The sequence below is a fragment of the Talpa europaea genome, assembly GCF_964194135.1.
Source record: "Talpa europaea genome assembly, chromosome: 3".
Taxonomy (NCBI): Eukaryota; Metazoa; Chordata; class Mammalia; order Eulipotyphla; family Talpidae; genus Talpa; species Talpa europaea.
In genome coordinates this window covers 74,274,212-74,297,053 of record NC_140069.1, presented here as the reverse complement: position 1 = coordinate 74,297,053, position 22,842 = coordinate 74,274,212, and the positions used below count along the sequence as shown (strand labels likewise).

The following is a 22,842-nucleotide window of genomic DNA, read 5'->3' as shown; positions in this document are numbered from 1 at the left end:
CAAATAGTTAAGTCTGTGGTAAAAAGGGGGAATGATATTTGATTCTAATTATATATACTAACATATAGATTATTTTCAGCTTCTTTAAAATGAGGAAGTACAGGTTCCATGTACAAAACCTGGGTTTTGATGGTTTATTAAATAACATGATTGCAAACTTAGAATATTTATTCTCATCATTTTGCTATGCCTTAAGGCAGTTTTCATTTTATTATTCTCAATATTTCATGAAAAGAACAAACCACTGCTATTATATTGATTAATGCGTATTTATTAGCTAGGTGTATTTAATTTTCAGTTTAAAGTACACTTAAATTTGCTTTCCTATCAAATAGAATTCACATAAGATATCTATGCAATAAATGTGAATATTTACATTTTACAGATGAGGACATTGTGGCTCAGAGTAAATGAATTGTCAAAGATTTAGTAGTTGCTAGAACTATAATTTAAATACAGATATTTTCTTATTCACTGACTCCATGATGGTAACCATATTTCTCTGTAATAGAAATACTTGGAAGTTGTAATTTAAAGCAATTAGGACATTTGTGCTTCCTCTTTGCTGTAAGCTGTTTTATCACAAAGCAACTATTATGGTGCACTTTTATTTTGCAAGCTGTTTGTTTCTCTGAGAATATTTTTCTGTAGGTCTTTATTTAGATTCCATTTGGAGTTGTGCTGCTGGTGAGAGGCCTTCTTTTGTCCCATATGAGGGATTTGGGCTACTGGCCAGAAGCCTGAGCACCTGATTTTCCAACCTAGAACAATCTAAAGCTTAATTCCTTCTCTTCGAGGTAACAGGTGGTTCACAAAGAACATAATGTTCTTGTCACAGTGGAACTTTTCTTTCCTCTAGTAGGCCTTTTTTCATGCTGGGGATATTAGTGGTTTAAAAACCACTGCATTCAAGAGTAGAACTTGGTCTAAGGATCCCTTTTATACTTGTAAATTGCTGTCCTGGAATATAAATTCGCTTTAAAGATTGGCACTAATTTCTGTATTACTTTCTTTTTTTTTTTTAAAGATTTATTTATCCATGCATACAAGAACTGGGGTACAGGCCAGATGTGTGGGAGGGTGAGAGGATTCACCAGAGACAGGGCAGGGAAAAGAACAGACAGACTGACCGAAATACACTGCTGAAGGGAGCAGCGGGCGAGACAGGAGAGGTCTGCTGCGCCACTAATTTCTGTATTTCTGCATAAGAATATTCTTACAGTTTATTTCCCTTTAGTCCATTTTTGCTTTTTCCAAAGATTTCAAAGTAATAATTCAATATTTATATATTTTAATTTTGAACATGAGAAACAAACTGGTAGTGCTTAGAAATTTATATGACTCCTTTTTCTAACTCTCCTACTCTGCAATGTGTATGACTGGTTTTTACTTGAATCAAGACATTTTTTAAAAGTGATTTTACTTTTTTCTTCATATAATAGCTTTTTGTTTGAGGTCACTTTGATATGTGTATGATTCAGAGGTATAGAATCTTAACACTTCAGGATGTATATAACCAGACCATACCCAGCACCAAATGGCCCTTTTGTTCCCTCCATTATTTTAGTTGAAAAACAAATATTGTGGAAAGAAGATTAACTATGAATAAATGTGTATTGAAGTTGGGTGATGAATTGAATATATAATTCCCTTTACTTTTATTTGTGTAAAATTTTCCATCATAGAACATAAAGGGGAACATAAACACATTTTGATACCTTTCCTATCATCAACAATAATACATATTTATTCTTGTTACTAAAAAGTATTTTTATATGAGGGTTTTTTTTTTGCATACTCACATTTCTTTTTCTATTTTTTTCAGGCTTATTGAGGAGTGAGAGACAAAATTGTATATATTTAAAGTGTTCAATATCATTTTTTTTTAAGATTTTATTTTTTTCTTGTTTCTACAAGTGCTGGGGTACAGGCCAGATGCACGGGAGGGTGAGAGAATTCACCAGAGACAGAGCAGGGAACAGAACAGGCAGACTGATGAAACACACTGCTGAGGGGAACAGTGGGCAAGACAGGAGAGGTCTGCTGCGCCATGTGGGATTCTTGCTGGCCAGCCGGGATCGAACCCGTGCTGCGGAGGCTGTGAACTGCTTCACAGTGCTGTGCTCAACCACCTGTGCTACCAGGAAGGCCCTCAATGGGATTATTTGATTGCAAAGTATATACCACAATTAAGTTAATGAACATATCTATCATCTCACATAGTTAATTTTTTTGTTTTTTGCTTTTTGGTTAAAACACCAAAGATTAACTTGCAGCAAATTTCAGGTATATACTAATGTATTATTTACTATAGTTGTCATAATGTACATTGTATTTTCAGAAATTTTTCATCTTAAAACTGGAAGTTTGTACTTTTTTTAAATTTTAATTTAATTTAATTTTTTAAATTTTTTTTTAATAGAGGCATGTTTTTATTTATTTATTTGTTTGTTTGTTTTGTTTTTTGTTTATACATGCACTGGGTACAGTCAGAAGTGCGGGAGGGTGAGAGAATTCACCAGAGCCAGAGCGGGGAGCAGAGCAGGCAGAAGGACCAAAGTACACTGCTGAGGGGAGCAGCGGGCGGCAGGAGAGGTCTGCACACCATGTGGGACCCTCCTCTGGTGGCCGGGGAGCAGCCGGGGATCGAACCGGCGCCGCAGAGGCTGCGGGCAGCTTCGCAACCCAGCGCTCAACCGCTGCGCCACCGGGGAGGCCCCTAATTTAATTTAATTTTTAAAAAAGATTTATTTTATTTATTTATACAAGCACTGGGTACGGTCAGAAACGCGGGAGGGTGAGAGAATTTACCAGCGCCAGAGCAGGGGACAGTACAGGCAGAATGACGAAGTACACTGCTGAGGGGAGCAGAAGGCGGCAGGAGAGGTCTGTGCGTCATGTGGGACCCTCCTCTGGTGGGGTGGCCGGGGAGTGGCTGGGGAGCAGCCGGGGATTGAACTGGCGCTGCAGAGGCTGCGGGCAGCTTCGCAACCCACCACTCAACCGCTGTGCCACCAGGGGAGGCCCTAATTTTATTATTTTTAAAAACAATATTTGCTTCCCCCACCCCACTCAGACTGAGTCCTCATAGAATTTCCTTCCCCAAGGCATCTGGGCACCATCACCACAGTCCCCTGTGCTCCTCACTCCCTACCTCTGATCCCTCTTTCTCCTCCTCCCCTGCAGGATGTCTTTGATTTATAATTGTCTGTTTTTGCATTGTTGTGCTTTGTACTGTTATTTGTTTTTTACACTGATGTCTTATTTGGTTTCCCTATATTTCTTTTATAAGTGAAACCACACAATATTTTTCTTTTTCCTTCTGGCTTATTTCACTGAGCATAATTCCTTCTAGCTCCATCCACATTGATGTGAAGGGCATGAGGTTATCTTTTTCGATTGCTGAATAATATTCCATTGTGTATATATACTACATCTTCTTGATCCAGTCATCTATTTTTAGGCATTTGGGTTGTTTCCAGGTTTTACCTATTGTAAATAGTGCTGCAATAAACATAGGGGTGCAGGTGTTCTTCTGAATCAATGGTTTTGTGTCCTTTGGGTAGATCCCTAGTAGTGGAATTGCTGGCTCATATGGTAGCTCCATTTTTAGTAGACTGAGGAACCTCCAGACAGCTTTCCATAGTGGTTGGACTAGTTTGCACTCCCACCAGCAATGTAGGAGAGTTCCTTTTTCACCACATCCTTGCCAACATTTGTTGTTGCTTGTTTTTTTGATATGTGCCATTCATACTGGTATAAGGTGGTATCGCATTGTGGTTTTAATTTGCATTTCCCTGATGATAAGGTGTTGAACATTTTTTCATATGTCTGGTAGCCATTTGCATCTCCTCTTTGGAGAAATGTCTTTTAAGTTCTTCTGCCCATTTCTTGACTGGATTGTGTATTTTGTTTTTGTTGAGCCATGTGTGTTTTTTTTTTTTAAGAATTTTTTTTTTTTAAGATTTATTTATTTATTTATTTACACAAGCACTGGGTACAGTCAGAAGCACAGGATGGTGAGAGAATTCACCAGAGCCAGAGCAGGGAACAGAACAGGCAGACTGACGAAGTACACTGCTGAGGCGAGCAGTGGGCATGGCAGGAGAGGTCTGTCGTGCCATGTGGGACCCTCGCTGTTGGCCAGGGATGGAAACAGTGCCGCAGAGGGTGTGGGCAGCTTAACAGCCCAGCGTTCAACCCCAGCGCCACCATGGGAGGCCTGAACTATGTGTGTTCTTTGTATATCATTTATTTTTTTTAATTTTATTTTTATATTCCCGATACAATTACAACCCCCTTATTTTGACCACAATCCCTCCTTTCCCCATCTTCCACCCCCTATAGAGTGTCTTTGATTCATAGTTGTTTGTTGATTTTGATATTCTCTTTCTTATAGTTATTCTTTTTCCTGGTCCCTTATTTAAGTTTTCTAGATTCCTGCTATGAGTGAGACCATCCGGTATTTTTCTTTTTCTTTCTGGCTTATTTTGCTGAGCATGATCCCTTCCAGCTCCATCCTTGTTGCTGCAAATTACATGTGTTTATCTTTTTTGAATGCTGAGTAATATTGTGATCAGTCCTTTTTCAGTTGAATGGAGTGCAAAGTTTTTTTCCCAATCAGTGGGATGTCTCTCTGTTTTGGTTAATGTCTCTTTTGCCAAACAGAAGCTTTTTGGTTTGATGTAATCCCAAGTTTTTACCTTTGCCTTCACTATCACTGCTTTGGGTGAGGAATCTTTAAAGATGCTTCTGAGGTGTATGTCTTGCAGTGTTTTACCTGTATTTTCTTCTATATATTTTATGGTTTCAGGTCTTATGTACAGTTCTTTTATCCATTTTGATATGATTTTTTGTGCATGGTGAGAAGTAGTAGACTAGTTTCATTTTTTTGTATGTGAGGGTCCAGTTTTCCCAGCACCATTTATTGAACAAACTGTCCTTGTTCCATTGCATAGTCTTTACTCCTTTGTCAAAGATTAGTTGTTTATAAGAGTGTGGCTTTATTTCTGGGCTCTCTATTCAGTTCCATTGGTCTGTGTGTCTGTTTTTGTTCCAATACCAAACTGTTCAATTATTATGGCTTTGTAGTATAGCTTGAAGTTTGGAAGTGTGATACTTCCTTTCTCCTTTGTTTTCATCAGTAGGTCTTTGGCTATTCATGTTTTTTTTTTTGTGGTTCCATGTGAATTTCATCAGTATTCATTTTATTTCTTTGAAGAATGTCATTGAGATTTTTATTGGAATAGAATTGAATCTGTATATTGCTTTTGGGAGGATGGCCATTTTAATAATGTTGATTCTTCCAATCCATGAGCAAGTGATATCTTTCCATTTCTTTCTGTCTTCTTCAATTTCTTTTAACAGTTTTTCATAATTTTCTTTGTATATGTCTTTCATCTCTTTTGTTAGGTTTATTCCCAAATATTTGATTTTTTTGTTTCAATTATGAAAGGGATGGTTTTCTTGATTTCTTCTTCTTTAGATTGGGATTGTCTCTGTATAGGAAGGCTACTGATTTTTGCACGTTGTTTGTGTATCCTGTTACTTTACTGAACTGGTTGATTATTTTGAGTAGTTTTTCTGTGGAGTGTTTAGAGTTCTCTATGTATATTATCATATCATCTGCAAATCATGATACTTTTACTTCTTCTTTCCCTATCTGGATTCCTTGTATGTCTTTCTCTTGCTCTTGTCTTATTGCTTTGGCTGGGACCTCCAGTATTATATTGAAGAGCAGTGGTGAGAGAGGACATCCTTGTCTTTTTCCTGATCTTAAAGGAAAGGCCTTCAGCTTTTCACCATTGAGAATAATAATGGTAGTGGGTTTGTCGTATAAGGCTTTTATCATGTTAAGGTATGTTCCTTCTATCCTGAGAATTTCAAGGGCCTTCATCATAAATGGATGTTGGACTTTGTCAAATGCTTTCTCAGCATCTTTTGATATGATCATATGGTTTTTATTTTTCTTTTTGTTGATGTGTTGGATTACACTGATTGATTTTCATATGTTGAACCATCCTTGTGCCCCTGGGATGAATCCCACTTGATCATGGTGTACCGTCCCTTTGATGCATTGTTGGATTCTGTTGGCAAGGATTTTGTTGAGGATTTTTGCATCAGTGTTCATTAGGGAAATTGGCCTGTAATTTTCTTTTTTTGTGCTGTCTTTGTTTGGTTTTGGTATTAGTGTAATGTTGGCTTCATAGAATGTATTTGGTAGTATTCCCTCTTTTTCAATATTTTGAAAGAGTTTGTGTAGGATAGGCACTATTCATTGCTGAACAGTTGGTAGAATTCATTTGTGAAGCTGTCTGGCCTGGGCTTTTGTTTTTGGGGTGTGTTTTGATCACTGCTTCAGTTTTACTGCTTGTAATTTGTCACTTTAGGTGTTCTATTTCTTCTTTATATAGCTTTGGATGATTATATCTTTCTAGGAATTTGTCCATCTCTTCTCAATTGTTGAATTTATTTGCCTAGAAGTGTTCATAGTAATCTCTGATTATTCTTTTAATTTCAGTGGGTCTGTTGTAATCTTTCCTCTTTCATTTATAATCCTATTTATATTTGTTTTCTCCTGTTTGTTCTTTGTGAGCTGGGCTAGAGGCTTGTCTATTTGTTTGTTTTTTCAAAGAACAAACATTTGGTTTCATTGATTTTTTGGATTTTTTTAAAATTTTGATTTCTTTATTTCTGCTTTGATTTTTATTATTTCCTTTCTTCTACTGGCTTTAGGGATCTTTGGTTGTTCTTTTTCTACTTCTTTAACATGTGAGCTTAGGTTGTTTCTCAGAGTTCTTTCTTGTTTCTTGATTTCAGCCTGTATTGCTATATATTTTCCTCTTATTACTGCTTTTGCTACATCCCATACATTGTGGAAAGTGGTGTCTTCCTTGTTGTTCAATTCAAGGTATTTTTTAATTTCTTCTTGATCTCCTCATTAGTCCAGTGGTCTTCCAATAGCATGGATTTCAATCTCCATGAAGTGGAAGTGTTTCTTGTTTTCTATTCATGATTTATTTCTACTTTGATGCCTTTCTGATCAGAGAAGATAGTTGGAATGATTTTGATCTTAATGTATCATTGATATTTGTCTTGTGGTCCAGTATGTCATCAATTCTGGAGAATGATCTGTGTGTGCTCTTGAAAAATGTGTACTCGGATTATTTTGGGTACAGTGTCTTATAGATGTCTGTTAAGTCCATGAGTTTTATGTCTTTATTTAGGTCTCTAGTGTCTTTGTTTATTTTCTGTCTCATTGATCTACCCATTGGTGAGAGTGGAGTGTTGAAGTCTACCACTATATATGAATTTACTTTAAAGTCTTCTTTCAGGGCCTTCCCTGGTGGCTTTGGCAGTTGAGCGCCACACTGTGAAGCTGTCCACAGCCTCTGCAGTGCCAGTTCGATCCTGGCCAGCCAGCAAGGGTCCCACATGGCACAGCAGACCTTTCCTGTCGCACCCGCTGCTCCCCTCAGCAGTGTATTTTGTCAGTCTGCCTGTTCTGCTCCCCTGTCTGTCTCTGGTGAATCCTCTCATCCTCCCGTGCATCTGGCCTGTACCCCAGTTCTTGTATAAATAAATAAATAAATAAATCTTTAAAAAAGTGTAAAACAAAGTCTTCTTTCAGAGCTGATAATAATTATCCAATATATTTTCGTGCTCCTTCATTTGGTGAGTGTATGTTGATGAATGTTATATCTTCCTGATGTATAGTCCCCTTGATCATAATGTAGTGTCTATCTATGTCTCTTTTTAGCTTTTCTAATTTGAAGTCTATTTCATCTGATATAAGTATAGCTGTTCCTGCTTTCTTTTTTGGTCCATTTGCTTGTAGGCTTGTTTTCCAACCTTTTGCTTTTAGTGTGTTTATCTTTTGTGGTTAAATATATTTCTTGGAGACAGCAGAAGGTTGGATTTGTTTTTTAATCCAGCCTGCTACTCTGTGTCTTTTTATTGATGAGTTTAGTCCATTTACATTTTGAGTTAATATTGATATTTTGGCATCTGTATTTGCTGTTTTGTTTGTCTTTTTTGTGATTTTATTCTTTGCTTTATTCTGTTTTTATTCATTCATCTATTGGTTTTGACTTTTGGACTTCCTGTAGTAGAATATTTCCGAGTGGGGATTTACTTGTAATGACTTTCTGGAGTTTCTGTTTGTCTGAAAAGGTCCTTATTTTTTTCTTCCTACAGGAAGGAGAGCTTTGCACGGTAAAGTATTCTTGGTTGGCATTTGCTGTGTTGAAGTTTGTTGAATATGTTACTCCATTCTCTTCTTGCCTGTAGTGTTTCTTTGGAGAGTCTGAAGTTAACCTGATTGGTTTTTCCTTACAAGTTATCTGTTTTCTCCCCCTTGCCAGTTTCATTATTTTTTCCTTGTCTTGGACTCTTGCAAGCTTTACTATTATGTGTCTTGCTGTAGTTTTCTTTTCATTGAGGTAATTGGGAATTCTTCTTGCTTCGTGTATGTCTATATTCGTCTCCTTTTTTATGCTTGGGAAGTTTTCTTAATTTATCTCCTTGAATAATTTCTCAGTTACTTTGTCTCTCTCCTCACCCTCTGGAATGCCTATAGCTCATATTTTCTCTCATCCTGGAGTCTGATAATTGTTGAAAAGTGTCCTCATTCTTCTTCCTTTGTACTTTTCTCTCCTTTTCTCATTCAGCTCTTATTTCTTTTTTTAAAATTTATAATAAATTTTATTTTTATATTCCCCATACAATTGCAACCCCCTTATTTTGACCCCAATTCCTCCCCTCCCCCCTCCCTACCTCCCATAGAGTGTCTCTGGTTCATAGCTGTTTGTTGATTTTGATTTTCACTTTCTTATAGTTATTCATTTCTGTATCTTCGATAGTACTGATCCATTCTTCCATTTCATTGTTTTCATTGTTTTTAGCAGGGTTCTTTATCTCCTGCAGTAATCTTTTAAGCTCCTGAGTTTCTTTTATTTCATTTCATAAGGTCTCATTTTTGTTCTTCAGTTCATTGATTATTTGTCTCATATCATTTTTTTTCCTTTTTGTTTATTTTTATGTGGTTTAATCATGAGGATTATCAATTATCTGACAGGCAGAGAAGTTCTTCCATGTCATTGTTGAGATTTGAATATCACTTTATTCTTATTTAATTGTTTGGTAGAGTTTAGCAGTGAAGCTATTTGATCTTGAACTTTTCTTTTTAGGTATTGCTTGTTAGAATCTTATAGTAATTGGTCTGTTTGGATTTTCTATTTCTTGAGTGATGAATGATTCACTCTTGGTTGGTTGTATGTTTCTAGAAATTAGTACATTTCTTCTAAGTTGTCTACTTTGTGTATAATTGTTCATGGTACTCCTTTATAATCTCTCGTATATGTGTCATATCAGGTCAAATGTTTCCTCTTTCATTTCTATTTCTTTGAGGTTTTTTTCTATTTTCCTTGGTTATTCTTGGTAACAGTTTGTCTTTTTGTCTTTTCTAAAAAGCAGTTCTTAGTTTTGTTGATCTTTTCTATTGCCTTTTTATTCTGTTTCATTTATTTCTATTCTGATCTTTGTTTTTTCCTTTCTTCTACCAATCTTGGGTTTAGTTTTTTCCCCATCTAGTTCCTTGAACTGTTGAGTTAGGTGTTTATTTGAGTTCTTTCTTACTTAATAATGTAGTTTGTATTGTCACAATATTTCCTCTTAGACCCTTTTTGTGGTGCATTCCCCATATTTTGGTATGTGTACTTCCACTTTTATTTTTTACCAGAATTTTTTAATTTTAATTTTTATTTCTTCTTTGATCCATTGGCTATTGAGAGACATGTTTAATCATGTTCAGATCATGTTTAATTTCCATGTATTTTAAAATTTTCTAGTTTTCTTCTTGTAATTTATGTCTAGTTTTATACCTTTGTGACTGCAGAAAATTTTTGATATGATTTCAGTCTTAAATTTATTGAGATTTATCTTGTGGACTAACGTATATATTATCTATCTTGGAGACTATTTCATGTGTGCTTCAGAATGATGTGCATTTTGTTGTGATTGGACAGATTTTTTTTTTTTTATGAATGTATGTTAAATCCATCTTTTTTTTTTTTTAAAGATTTATTTATTTATTTATTTATATAAGAACCAGTATAGGCCAGATGCTCAGGAGGGTGAGAGGATTCACCAGAGACAGAGCAGGAACAGAATAGGCAGACAACTGAAGTAAACTCCTGAGGGGAGCAGTGGGTGTGACAGGAGAGGTTTGCTGCACCATGTGCGACCCTTGCCGCCTGGCCGGGATTGAACTGGCGCTGCAGAGGCTGCAGATAGCTTCACAGTGCAGCACTCAACTGCCTGGGCCACCAGGGGAGGCCCTGTTTATTTCTTTTTAAGATTTATTTATTTTTATACAAGAGCTGGGGTACAGGCCAGAGGCACTGAAGGGTGAGAGGATTCACCAGAGACAGAGTGGGGAGCAGAACAGGCAGACAACCAAAATACACTGCTGAGGGGAGCAGTGGATGCAACAGGAGAGGTCTGCCATGCCATGTGGGAATCTCCCTGGCCAGCCAGGAATGGAACCTGCGCTGCCAGGCTGCGGACAGCTTCACAGCACTGAGCTCAACCCACAGTGCCACTGGGGAGCCTCTAAATCCATCTAGTTTTAATTATCATCTATGTCTAATGTTTTCTTATTGGTTTTTGGTCTAGATGATCTATCCCTTGTTGGAAGTAATATATTGAATACTGTCACTGTATTGCTATGATTTCTCTTTTCAGGTCTGGTAAGATTTGGTTTATACATTTAAGTATTTCTATACTAGGTGCATACATATTTAAAAATACCATAGCCTTTTGTTGGATTAACCATTTTATCATTATGGAAAAGATTTGTCTCTTATAATCTTTGACTGAAAGTCTGCTTTACCTAAGTATTGAATGAATATCTTATTTCTATTTGTTCACTTTCAGTGTGGGTATTTAAAATTGAAGTGAATCTCTTATAGTCAGCACATAGATTTTTTTTTTTTTTTAAATATTCAGTTACCCTGCGCCTTTCGATCAGCGAATTTTGATCAGGTTATTTACAATAAAGTAATTATTAATAGGTATGAACTTATCGTTGCCATTTTGTTAATTGTTTCTTTGTCCACTCATCTATCATTGCGCATTTAGATTGTTTCCATAATTTGACTGTTGTAAATAGTGCTGCAGTGAACATAGGAATGCATATATCTCTTTGAATTACATTTTTTTTTAAATCAGCTTTTTTTTTAAAGATTTATTTATTTATTTATACAAGCACTGGTACAGTCAGAAGTGTGGGAGGGTGAGAGAACTCACCAGAGCCAGAGCAGGGAGCAGAACAGGCAGACGGGCAAAATACACTGCTAAGGGGAGCAGCGGGTGGCAGGAAAGGTCTGCGCGCCATGTGGAACCCTCGTGGAACTGGTGCTGTAGAGGCGGCGGGCACCTTTGCAACCCAGCACTCAACCGCTGCGCCACTGGGGAGGCCCTGAATTACATTTTTATATTCTTTGGGTAGATACCTTTGAGAGGGATCACTGTATCATATCATAGAGAACTTCCATACTGTTTTTTTCATAAAGGCTGGACTAATCTACATTGCCACAAACATTGTATGACGATTCCTTTCTTTTTGGAGCATGAATATGTTTTAATAAGGAACAGACAGAAAATAAACAAATACATATATACATAACTATGTTTTAAAATATCTTGTTATGATAAGGGCTACAAAGATGAATGTAATTAAGTAAGGGAGGTTACATGTGAGAAGTGAGGATTACTTTAAAAAAAAATTCCTCAGGGAAGCCCTCTCTGGTACGGAGGCCTGGAGATTTAGAGTGTGCAAGGGAGTGTGGAATGTGGATATATGGAATGAAATGGAGGAAGATTTTTCCAGGTGGCTAGAGAAGAAAGCAAAGACCCTGAGGCACCCCTTGTTAATATTTTTAAATCAGAGTATGCATGGAATTTCAGTAAATAGCTGTTCATTTGGAATTATTCTTCATCTGGCTCTGCCTGAATGGTACATGGGATTTGGAGACAGTTTCATATAGATCCTGATATTCAGTAGTTTTGTTATTCAGTAATAAAAACCAGCACTGAGAGAACAGAAGAAAATACTTTTTGAACTCCTTTGATTTTTGCTGATGACAAAACAGAGATTTGTCTTGTGGCTCAATATATGATCTATCTTGAAGAATATTCCATGTGTGCTTCAGAAGGATGTGGTTTTATTATTATTTATGTATTTTTTTATCCTTGAGACAATAAATAAATAGAACCCAGGGAGATATTGTTTAATTTTACTTTATAAATTGTTTTCTATAGAGGAAGAATAGCAAATATTGAGATCTGGGAGGTAAGTTCAATGAGTCAGTTAGGCTGATGTGTAAAAAAATAAGGCATGATGGAGACTGGCATATTGGATAATTTATGTTCAGTGTAAAGATAAGAGATGTTACTTAATTATAATTTGTTGCTGCTATATGAGAATGTGTGTCTTTTGAAATTATTTTTTGATTTTTCAAGAAAAGTCATAAATTACAGTGTAACATTGCAATTGATTGTTATTGCCTCCTCCATTAGCAAAATCCTGCAAGATTTCTGGATGCACACATTGTACTATTGGTCTCCCTGCATGGTACTGAATATATCTATTCTTATTGTTTTAGGGTATGGTCAAACAGGTCCTCTATCTCAGAGAGCTGGCTATGATGCTGTTGCTTCTGCTGTTTCTGGCCTGATGCACATTACTGGGCCTGAGGTGGGTATCCATCTTCAGAAATATTTATAAATCTTTTTTTTTTTTTAAAGATTTATTTATTTATTTATACAAGCACTGGGTATAGTCAGAAGCGCGGGAGGATGAGAGAATTCATCAGAGCCAGAGCAGGGAACAGAACAGCCAGACTGATGAAGAAATACACTGCTGAGGGGAGCAGCAGGCATGGAAGGAGAGGTCTGTCGCACCATGTGGGACCCTAGCTGTCGGCTAGGGATCTAAACGGCACTGCAGAGGCTGCGGGCAGCTTCGCAGCCCAGCACTCAACTGCTGCGCCACCAGGAGAGGCCCAGAATATTTATAATTCTTTCCTCAAAACAAAAGTTTGACTTTTGTAAATATTGCTGCAAAAACATTTGAGTGTAAGCTCCTTTTGAATTAGTGTTTTTTGTATTCTCCAGATAGATATGCTGAAATGGAGTTGCTGGGTCTATGGCTGATACATTTTTTGTTTATTTCTCTGTAAAGAAACTTTCTAGTTTGATGCAGTCCCATTTGTTTATATTCTCTTTTGTTTTCCTTACTGCTGGTGACAAATCCACAAAGACGTCACTGAAGCTTATGTAATGAAAGTTTTCTTTATGATTTCTTTTATGTATTTTATGGTTTCAGGACTTATATCCAAGTCTTTGATTCATTTAGCCCTGATTTTTTGAATGATGTGAGAGATACTGACCTCTGGCTATTCAAGGTCTTTTGTGGTTCATATGACTTTTAATAGTTTTTGTTCCACTGAAATATTTATGGGGATTGCATTGAATCTCTATATTGGCCATTTTGACAATGTTGAGTCTTTCAAAACATGAGCCGGGACTATCTTTCTATTTCTTTGTGTTTTCTATTTCTTTTAACAAAATCTATTGTTTTCTTTGTATAGGCCCATTACCTCCTTTGTTAGGTTGACTACTAGGTATTTTATTGTTTTTGGTCTGATTGTAGATGGGATCATTTTGGTAAATTCTCCCTTTTCTCACTCATTATTTGCATATAGGAAGGCACCTGCATTGTCTTTCTTTTTTTTTTTTTAAGATTTTTGTTTATTTGTTTGTTTGTTTGTTTGTTTATTTATTTATTTATTTATTTATTTATACACCCACTGGGTACAGTCAGAGTGCGGGACGGTGAGAGAATTCACCAGAGCCAGAGTGGAGAGCAGAACAGAGTGACGAAGTACACTACTGAGGGGAGCTGCGGGCAGCAGGAGAGGTCTGCGCGCCATGTGGGACCCTCGCCCAGCGGCCAGGGATCGAACTGTTGCTGCAGAGGCTGCAGGCAACTTCGCAGCCCAGGGCTCAACTGCTGTGCCACCAGGGGAGGCCCTAGCACCTGCATTTTCTGTATTGATTTTGTAGCCCAACTCTTTGTTGAACTGATTTATTGTTTCAGTTAGTTGTTTTAGTGGAGTATTTGGGATTCTCTATGCATGTTAGTTATGTTTTTGAAAACAATGATAGATTTACTTCTCTCCCAATTTGGCTATATCTTAATAGTGCTGTCTTTAACACCTGTGCCACCAGGGAGGCCCCCTCCTCCAATTTGAATTTATTTTATTTTATTTGCCATTTGATTCTCTGGGTAAGATGGCCATTTTGGTAATGTTCTGATCCATAAGCAAGTAATATCTTTCCACCCTGATGGCCTCTTCTGTTTCTTTTAACACTGTTTTATAATTTTCCTTGTATAGGTCTTTCACTTCCTTTGCTAGGTTTATTCCCAGGTATTTAATTTTTTTTGGTATTATTGTAAATGGGATGGTTTTTAAATTTCTTCCTCTGCAGACTGATTGTTTGCATATAGGAAGACTGCTGATTTTTGAGCATTGGTTTTGAACTTGATACTTTACTGAACTGGTTCATTGTTCTAATTAGTTTTTCATGGATTTTTTTGGGGGGGTTCTCTCTATATATTATCATACTATTTGCAAATAGTGATACCTTTAATACTTCTTTTCAAATTTGAATTCATTTTATGGCTTCCTCTTTCCTAATTGCTGTAGCTAGGACTTAAGTATTATATTGAGTAGCAGTGGTCTTGAGAGTAGACATTTTTGTCTTTCCTGATCATAGTGGCAAGGTCTTCATTTTTCATCATTAAGAATCATGAAAGTTATGCTCAGTGAAATAAGTCAGAAGGAAAAAGAAAAAAAATTGGATGGTTTCACTCATTGGAGGAATATAGGGGAACCAAATAAGACATGGGGGGGGAAATAATAATACAAAACCTAACAAAACCAAAACAGACAATTATAAATGCAAGACTTCCTGCAGGGAAGGAGGAGGGAGGGGGATCAGAGGGAGGGAAGGAGGGAGGCACACAGGGGACTGTGGTGATGGTACATGGGTACATTGGTAAAACTAATTCCATGGGGACTACACCTGAGGGGGGGAAGCAAATATTGTTTAAAAATTAACAATGTTGTAAAAATATATAAAAAATAGAAAAAAATGAAAAAGAATCATGTGAGTTATGGGTTTGTCATATATGGCTTTTATTTTGTTAAGATATATTCCCTTTTATCGCAAGTTTTTTGAGGGCCTTTATCATAAATGGATGTTGGTCTTTATCAATTGCTTTTCAGCATCTATCGATATGATTATATTTTCTTTCTGTTTTGTTGACATTGTGAATTATGTTAATTGAATTTTGGATATTGAACCATCCATGTGTTCCTGTAATAAATTCCACTTGGTCATGGCATATAGTCCTTTTTATGCATTGTTGGAGTCAGTGTTAAGATTTTATTGAGGATTTTAGTATCTGTGTTCATTAGGGAGATCAGTCTATAGTTTCCTCTTTTTGTGTTTTCTTTGTTTGGTTTTCATCTTAGTGTGATGTTGACTTCATAAAATGTATTTGGTAATATTCCTTCTTTACCAATTTATTGAATGAATTTTGGCAGAGTACTTATTAGTTCATCTTTGAACATTTGGTAAAACCTGATTGTGAACCAGTTGGCCCTGTCTTTTGTTTCTTGGAGGAGTTTTGATTACTGTTTCAAGTTCCTTGTTTTAATTGGTTTGCTCAAGTTTTCTATTTCTTTTTTTATCAGCTGCATGATTGACTAATTCTGAGAATTTTTCCATCGCATATAGTTTGTTGAACTTGTTTGCATATAAATGTTCATAGTAATCTCTTATCATCCTCTGAATTCTGCTCTGTCTCTTGGAATTTCTCCTCTTCATTTATGATCCTATTTATTTGAGTTTTCTCACACTTTTTCTTTGTAAGCCTGCTAGAGGCTTGTCTATTTTGTTTATTTTTTTTCATCGAACCAACTTTTGCTTCATTCATCTTTTGGGTTTTCTTTTTTTTTCATTTCTATTTAATTTATTTCTGGTTTAATGTTTATTATTTCCTTTATTCTACTGACTCTTGGGTTTTTTTATTCTTCTTTTCCTAGTTCCTAATGATGAAAGATTAGGTTGTTTCTTTGGGTTCTTTCTTGATGTGGTCCTGTATTACTGTATACTTACCTCTTTATACTGTTTTTGGGTGTTCCATACATTCTGGGAGGTTATGTCTTCTCTATCATTTGTCTGAAGTTATTTTTTAATTTCTGCTTTGATTTCCTCATTAACTAGTGGTCTTCAAGTAGCATGTTGTTCAATCTCCACATAATTTTAGATATCCTTGTTTGCTTATTGTAATTGATTTCTAGTTTGATACCTTTATGGTTAAGGAAGATATTGGTAATGAGGGGTTAGAAATTGATAGGCAGGTAGGGACTGGGGCCACAGGAGACATAACAGGCAGGATAGGGAAAGTGGTTCCAGGAGGCATGGGAACCCCAGGATAAGAAGAGAGAAAAGCAATAACAACAAAACCCCATGACACTATTACCACTTAATCTATGTTAGGACATCAGCCAAGATTGATCAGTGAAGAAACTGAATGATCACCATGGCTCATCCCCGAGACCCAAAACATGAGCATAATTATAAAAACCCCCAAGTTTTCTTCACAGGGACCAACCCATTCAGGACGCCTCCTGTGAGCGTGGGAGCTGTTTTCGCTTCTTATCTGTCCTTACATAAATCTCCTCAGGCCTGCTCACTGCTGGCAGGAGCTAGCCTGTTTATTTAACCCTTGTGGTTTTGCTCCCAGGAGCTGGTCTTTGTCTTCAAATAAACTTCCTTTGGCTTGCTTACTGCTGTTGTGTGCATGCAGTGTTTCAAATCTTTATTACACTGTCCAGGATTCCTAGTTCAGATTATCATGTTGTGTCACAGTATGATTTCAGTCTGCATCTTGAGAAAAATGTGTATTTGGGTTTTTTTTTTTTTAATGTGTATTGTGTCCTATAAATATCTTACAGGCCCATGGGGTCCAAATCTTTGTTTAGGGTTGTGTCCTTGTTTATTTTCTGTCTCATTGATCTTTTCATTGATAAGACTGGGGAGCTGCAGTCTCCTACCACATATATATTTTCTTTAGTATTTGTTTTCAGATATGACAGTAATTGTCAAATATCTTTTGGGCTTCTTCATTTAGTGAGTATAGATTGATGAGTGTTATGTCTTCCTGGTGTACACTCTTGATCATTATATATGGTCCATCCATGTCTTTTGTCACCTTTTTTAGCTTGAAGTCTATTTTATCTGATGATAAGTATATCTGTCCTGGCCTTCTTTGGGCATGGTTTACTTGTAGAACTGACAGTGGAATCTTTGACTACCATTTTGTTAATATTGTGGCTGTATTTAATTCCTTGTTTATTTATTTATTTTTATATTTCTCTTTGGCTTAAATCATAAAGCCTTTTTTTTATTTCTTGGAGTTGGGGTTTAGTGGTTTGAAATTTCCAAGATTTTATATTTCTTAATAGGTCCTTATTTTTCCCTTATGTAGGAAGGAAAGATTTTTTAGGATAAAGTATTCTTGGCTGACATTTTTGTCTTGAAATATTTTGAATATGTCACTCCATTCTGTTCTTGTCCATAGTGTTTTTTTTTTCTTCAGACAAGTCTTTATGTTAACCTCATCTGTGTTAACCTCATCGGTGTTCCTTTATCGGTTTTCTGTTTCTTCCCACTTATAAAATCAATTCCATCTCATTGCTCCGTGTGTCTGTTTTTGTTCCAGTACCAGGCTGTTTTCATTATTGTGGCTTATAATACAGTTTGAGGTCTGGAAGTGTGATACCTCCATTCTCTTTCTTCACTGTCTAGATGCTTTTACATTTGGGGTCTTTTGTGATTCCATAGAAATTTCAGTAGTTTAGCTATGCGTCTTTAAAATATGCCATTAATATTTTTTATTGGGATTTTATTGAATTCGTACATTGTTTTGGGGAGAATGGCCATTTTGGCAATGTTGATTATTCTAATTCATGAGTAGGGAATATTTTTCCCTTTCTTTGTGACTTCTTCTGTTTCTTTCCACAGTATCTTTTAATTTTCTTTGTGTAGATCTGCTACCGCCTTTATTAGGGTTATGCCTAGTTTATTTATTTATTTTTTTTGTGTAACTGTAAATTTCCTCCTTTTCTATGTCATTGTTTATGTATAGAAAGGCAACTGATTTTTGTGTTGTTAATTTTACATACATCCTGCCATTTTGCCAAACTGATTGTTTCAATGGACTCTTAGGGGGTTCTTTGCATATTATCATGTCACCTGTAACATCCGTTTTTAAGAAACTTGGGAAAAAAACTGAAAGCCTTTCCGCTAAGATCCAGTACTCACCACTACTATTCAACATAGCACTGGAAGTCCTAGCTAGGGCAATTAGAAAAGAGAAAGGTATAAAAAGAATCCAAATTGGGACAGCCTTCGCGGAGAGTCGCCGCGGTTTCCTGCTTCAACAGAGCTTGGACTGAACCCGGCGCTCGTCCCCCCCCCCCGCCCCCCCCCGCCCCCCCCCCCCCCCCCCGCTGCCACCCGCCCGCCCGCCCGCTGCTCCCGCCCACAGCGCCGTCCGATCGCCCCCAGCCCTCACTGCCGCCGCTATGACGACCGCGTCCCCCTCGCAGACGACCGCGTCCCCCTCGCAGGTGCGCCAGAACTACCACCAGGACTCGGAGGCCGCCATCAACCGCCAGATCAACCTGGAACTCTACTCCTCCTGCGTCTACCTGTCCATGTCTTACTACTTTGACCGTGATGTGGCTTTGAAGAATTTTGCCAAATATTTTCTTCACCAATCTCATGAGGAGAGGGAAAATGCTGAGAAACTGATGAAGCTGCAGAACCAACAAGGTGGCCGCATCTTCCTTCAGGACATCAAGAAACCCGACCGCGATGACTGGGAGAACGGGCTGAATGCAGTGGAGTGCGCCTTACACTTGGAAAAGAGCGTGAATCAGTCACTACTGGAGCTGAATAGGCAGGTAGGGACTGGGGCCACAGGAAACATAACAGGCAGGATAGGGAAAGTGGTTCCAGGAGGCATGGGCTACTGGCTACTGACAAAAACGACCCCCATTTGTGTGACTTCCTGGAGACTCATTACCTGGATGAGCAGGTGAAATCCATCAAAGAACTGGGTGACCATTTAACCAACTTGCGCAAGATGGGGGCCCCCTGAATCTGGCATGGCCGAGTATCTCTTTGACAAGCACACCCTGGGAGACAGTGACAAGAGCTAAGCTAAGCCTTAGGCTGGCTTCTCATAGCCAGGGGTTGACTTTCCTGGTCACCAAGGCTGTGCATGCATGTTGGGGTTACCTTTACCTTTTCTATAAGTTGTACCAAAACATCTACGTATAGCTTTCATTTGTACCATTCCTTCAAATAAAGCAATTTGGTACCCGTATTAAAAAAAAAAAAAAGAATCAAAATTGGGAATGAAGAAATAAAGCTTATCATTTTTTAATTTCTCAAGCTAGTCCTTCCAGTACTATGTTGTGAGAGTGGTCATCCTTGTGTTGTGCCAGAACTTAGTAGAAAGGTTTTCAGTTTTTCACCATTGAGAATGATATTAGATATTGGTTTGCAGTAAATGGTTTTTAGTATGCTAAGGTATCTCCCAATTATCCCAAGCTTTTCAAGGATTTTCAGCATAAATGGATGCTTTCCTAACACCTATTGATAAGGTCATATGGTTTTTATCTTTCTTTCTGTTGACGTAGTTAATTACATTGATTGATTTTCAGAAGTTAAGCCATCCTTGTATTCTACCTATGTATTCTATTTAATTATGGTGTATAATCCTGTTAATGCATTGTTGGATTTGATTGGTTAGTATTTAGTTCAGGAATTTTGTGTTGGTGTGTAATTTTCTTTTATTGTGTGTTGTCTTTGTTTAGTTTTGGCATTAGAACAATGTTCACCTCTTAAAAAGGTTTGAAAGTATTCCCCCTTTTTCATTTTTTGGGAAGATTTTTAGCAAGATAGGCATTGGTTTACCTTTGAAGGTTTGGTAGAATTCACTTATGAAGCCATCTGTTACTGGACTTTTGTTTTTTAGGAGAGTTTTGTTTACTGTTTCAATTTCCTTGCTTGTGATTGGTTTGTTCATTTTTTTCTATTCTTCTCTACTCAATTTTGGACAATTGTGTAAATCTATGAATTTTTCCATCTCTTCTAGGTTATTGAATTTGTTCACATATATCAATAGATGTTGCCTGTAATTATCCTCTCGATAATTAGTAGCCTGTCATTCATTATCCTCTCGATTTCTGCATTTGTTGTTATTTCTCTTCTTTCATTTTAAAAATTCTATGTATTTGATATTTCTTCCTTATTTTCTTTTGAGCCTTGCTAGATGTTTGTCTATTTTTATTTTCAAAGAAACAGCTTTTGGATTTGTTGATCTTTTGACTTTCTTTTTAATTTGTATTTCATTTACAAAAATGAGTTGAGATATGAAATCAATGAATGTGAGAGCTTCTGGAAAGTAATCAACTTAGACACATGTAGTATGTGTTCTATGTAAAAATTCATCTATAAATTATGCTACATTTAAATGTCAAGAGGAATTATATTGATCAAGTAATGAATAGCAATATACTAACCATGAGTGTATGGTATGCATTAGATATTATAATTTAATAGGTTGCTCCATAAATAATAATTTAGTTGTCTAGATCAGATACATACTTGAGGAAAATTAGAAAATACAAAAGTGCATTAAATTAAGTGGAACATTATGTAGCATATAAGAGAACCACAATAGAGAATCTCTAACTTTTTTCAACTTTTGAAAACTCTTAAGTTATATGATCCTAGAGGTCTGGGGTTGAGGAGTGTGTATATGTTTGTGTGCATGTCTATATGTGATATTGACAATGAGGTCAGTTCTTGCAAGCGAGAGTATCAGATGTGTGAGGGCAATTTGGTATGGTGGCAGTGTCAGCTGTTTCTGTTAGAACTTCCACTGATGGGGTACCTGTTATTCAATCTTTTATTCAGTATTATGTCCTAGTATTCCAGTTGTAACACCCTTGTGTTACAGAAGAAAACGGTGTTACAACAGGTGTTCTTCAAATGTGTTTTAAAAAAGTTAATTACTAAAATATTCTAAGTATTAATTATAGCTTACAAAGAGTTTGTTGTTGAGACCTTATCATTACTTGAAGAAGTAAAACAGAAAAGTGATTCACAGTGAAACTTGAAATGGCGGGATTAGAGTTGAACAATACCTGGAAAGGCGGATAGAATTGGGATGGATTAAAGCAGTCTTAGTAGAGATCACAAAGTGAGCAAAGACAGGGAAGCAGGAAGGAATCAAGCTTATCTGTAGAAAAGCAACAGGCCAGTTATGGAAGAACTGAGAGTGAAGGTTTCAGAGCACTGGGGGGAAGTTGGTTGAAGCTATATACTTGGAAAACTTCAAGGTCAAGTAAAGAAGTTGGGATGTTATATGCTCGGGGTGAAGTTAGGGAGGTTTTTAAGAAGGGGAGTGACTTGATAAAAGCTGTGCTTGGCCCAAATATTTGGCCCAAATGTATAGGATGGATTAAATCAAATTTATAAGCAATGCTTCTTAGATATTTATCTCCCCTTTTAAAAACTTAGGAATCATAAATAATTACACAATGAAAAAATGCTGTTACACTGATGTTCAAAAGCACTGTATTGTAGTTTATATTTATCCATTTTTGGATATAATACATTCACCAGTACAATGAGAAACATACATATGTTGATCATACAATTTATTATCCAAACCACTACTCTTTTAAGAATGAAAGAAGACTTTTTATTTTTTAAAAATATTTATTTATTTATTTATACAAGCACTGGGCACAGTCAGAAGCACGGGAGGGTGAGAGAATTCACTAGAGCCAGAGCAGGGAGCAGAACAGACAGACTGATGGAATACAATGCTGAAGGGAGCAGCAGGCGTGGCAGGAGAGGTCTGCCGGGCCATGTGGGATCCTCCCCGGGGACCAGGGATCGAACCAGCGCTGCAGAGGCTGTGGGCAGCTTCGCAGCCCAGCGCTCAATCACTGCACCACCGGGGAGGCCTGAAGAGGGCTTTTTATATAATAACATTGAGCATAAACCACCAGACTTGTTTTTGTCACTTTAATCTAAGAATCTGCAATGTCAATCTTCTTTCTTGTGTCCCTACTTCACTTTCTCCTCCTCAGAGACTATGCTGTCACTTTTCTTTTACATTCTTTCAGAAATTCTATTTAAAAATAAGCAAAATAGTCTCTCTTATGATTTTAAAAAAGTAGTGATATATTTTCTCATTGTTTTTTAAATTCTATACAAGTGAATATAATTTACATACAATAAAGATCAAAATCTTAGTTCAATGATGTTTTACAAGTATGTACACTTGGATAAATATCACCCAGTACAAGATATAGAATATATACATCATCCAGAAAATTTTATTCCAAGGTAATACTACTATCTCTTCAAAGTAAGCATTGACTTTTACTATATAAACGAGTTTTACCGCTTCTTGAACTTCTAAATACAGAATACTTATAGTACATACTCTTTTATGCCTGGCTTCTTTCACTCAACGTAAGGATTTTGAGGTTTCTTCAATTTTATTTATCAGTTGGTTTTTACTTTTGTATGTTATTCCCTTGCATGAACACAACAATTTATCCATTGTCTGTTAATACACAGTTAAGCTCTTCCCAGTTTTTGCCAATTATAAATACA

At 36.7% G+C, this 22,842-nt stretch overlaps 1 protein-coding gene and 1 pseudogene across 2 annotated transcripts in view; both read left to right on the top strand.

Annotated features, from left to right (window-relative positions):
* SUGCT (succinyl-CoA:glutarate-CoA transferase) overlaps positions 1-22,842 on the top strand; it is a gene marked incomplete at both ends in the record, with an annotated part of 823,481 nt that overhangs the window by 88,766 nt on the left and 711,873 nt on the right. The window contains one exon of the mRNA XM_084229769.1: positions 12,666-12,757. Coding sequence (XP_084085895.1) covers positions 12,666-12,757 — 92 coding nt within the window. The remainder of the gene's footprint in view (positions 1-12,665; positions 12,758-22,842) is intronic.
* On the top strand, positions 18,723-19,814 carry LOC311168233 (ferritin heavy chain-like; annotated as a pseudogene). The gene is made up of 2 exons: positions 18,723-19,099; positions 19,159-19,814. The product of its transcript is annotated as a ferritin heavy chain-like (transcript).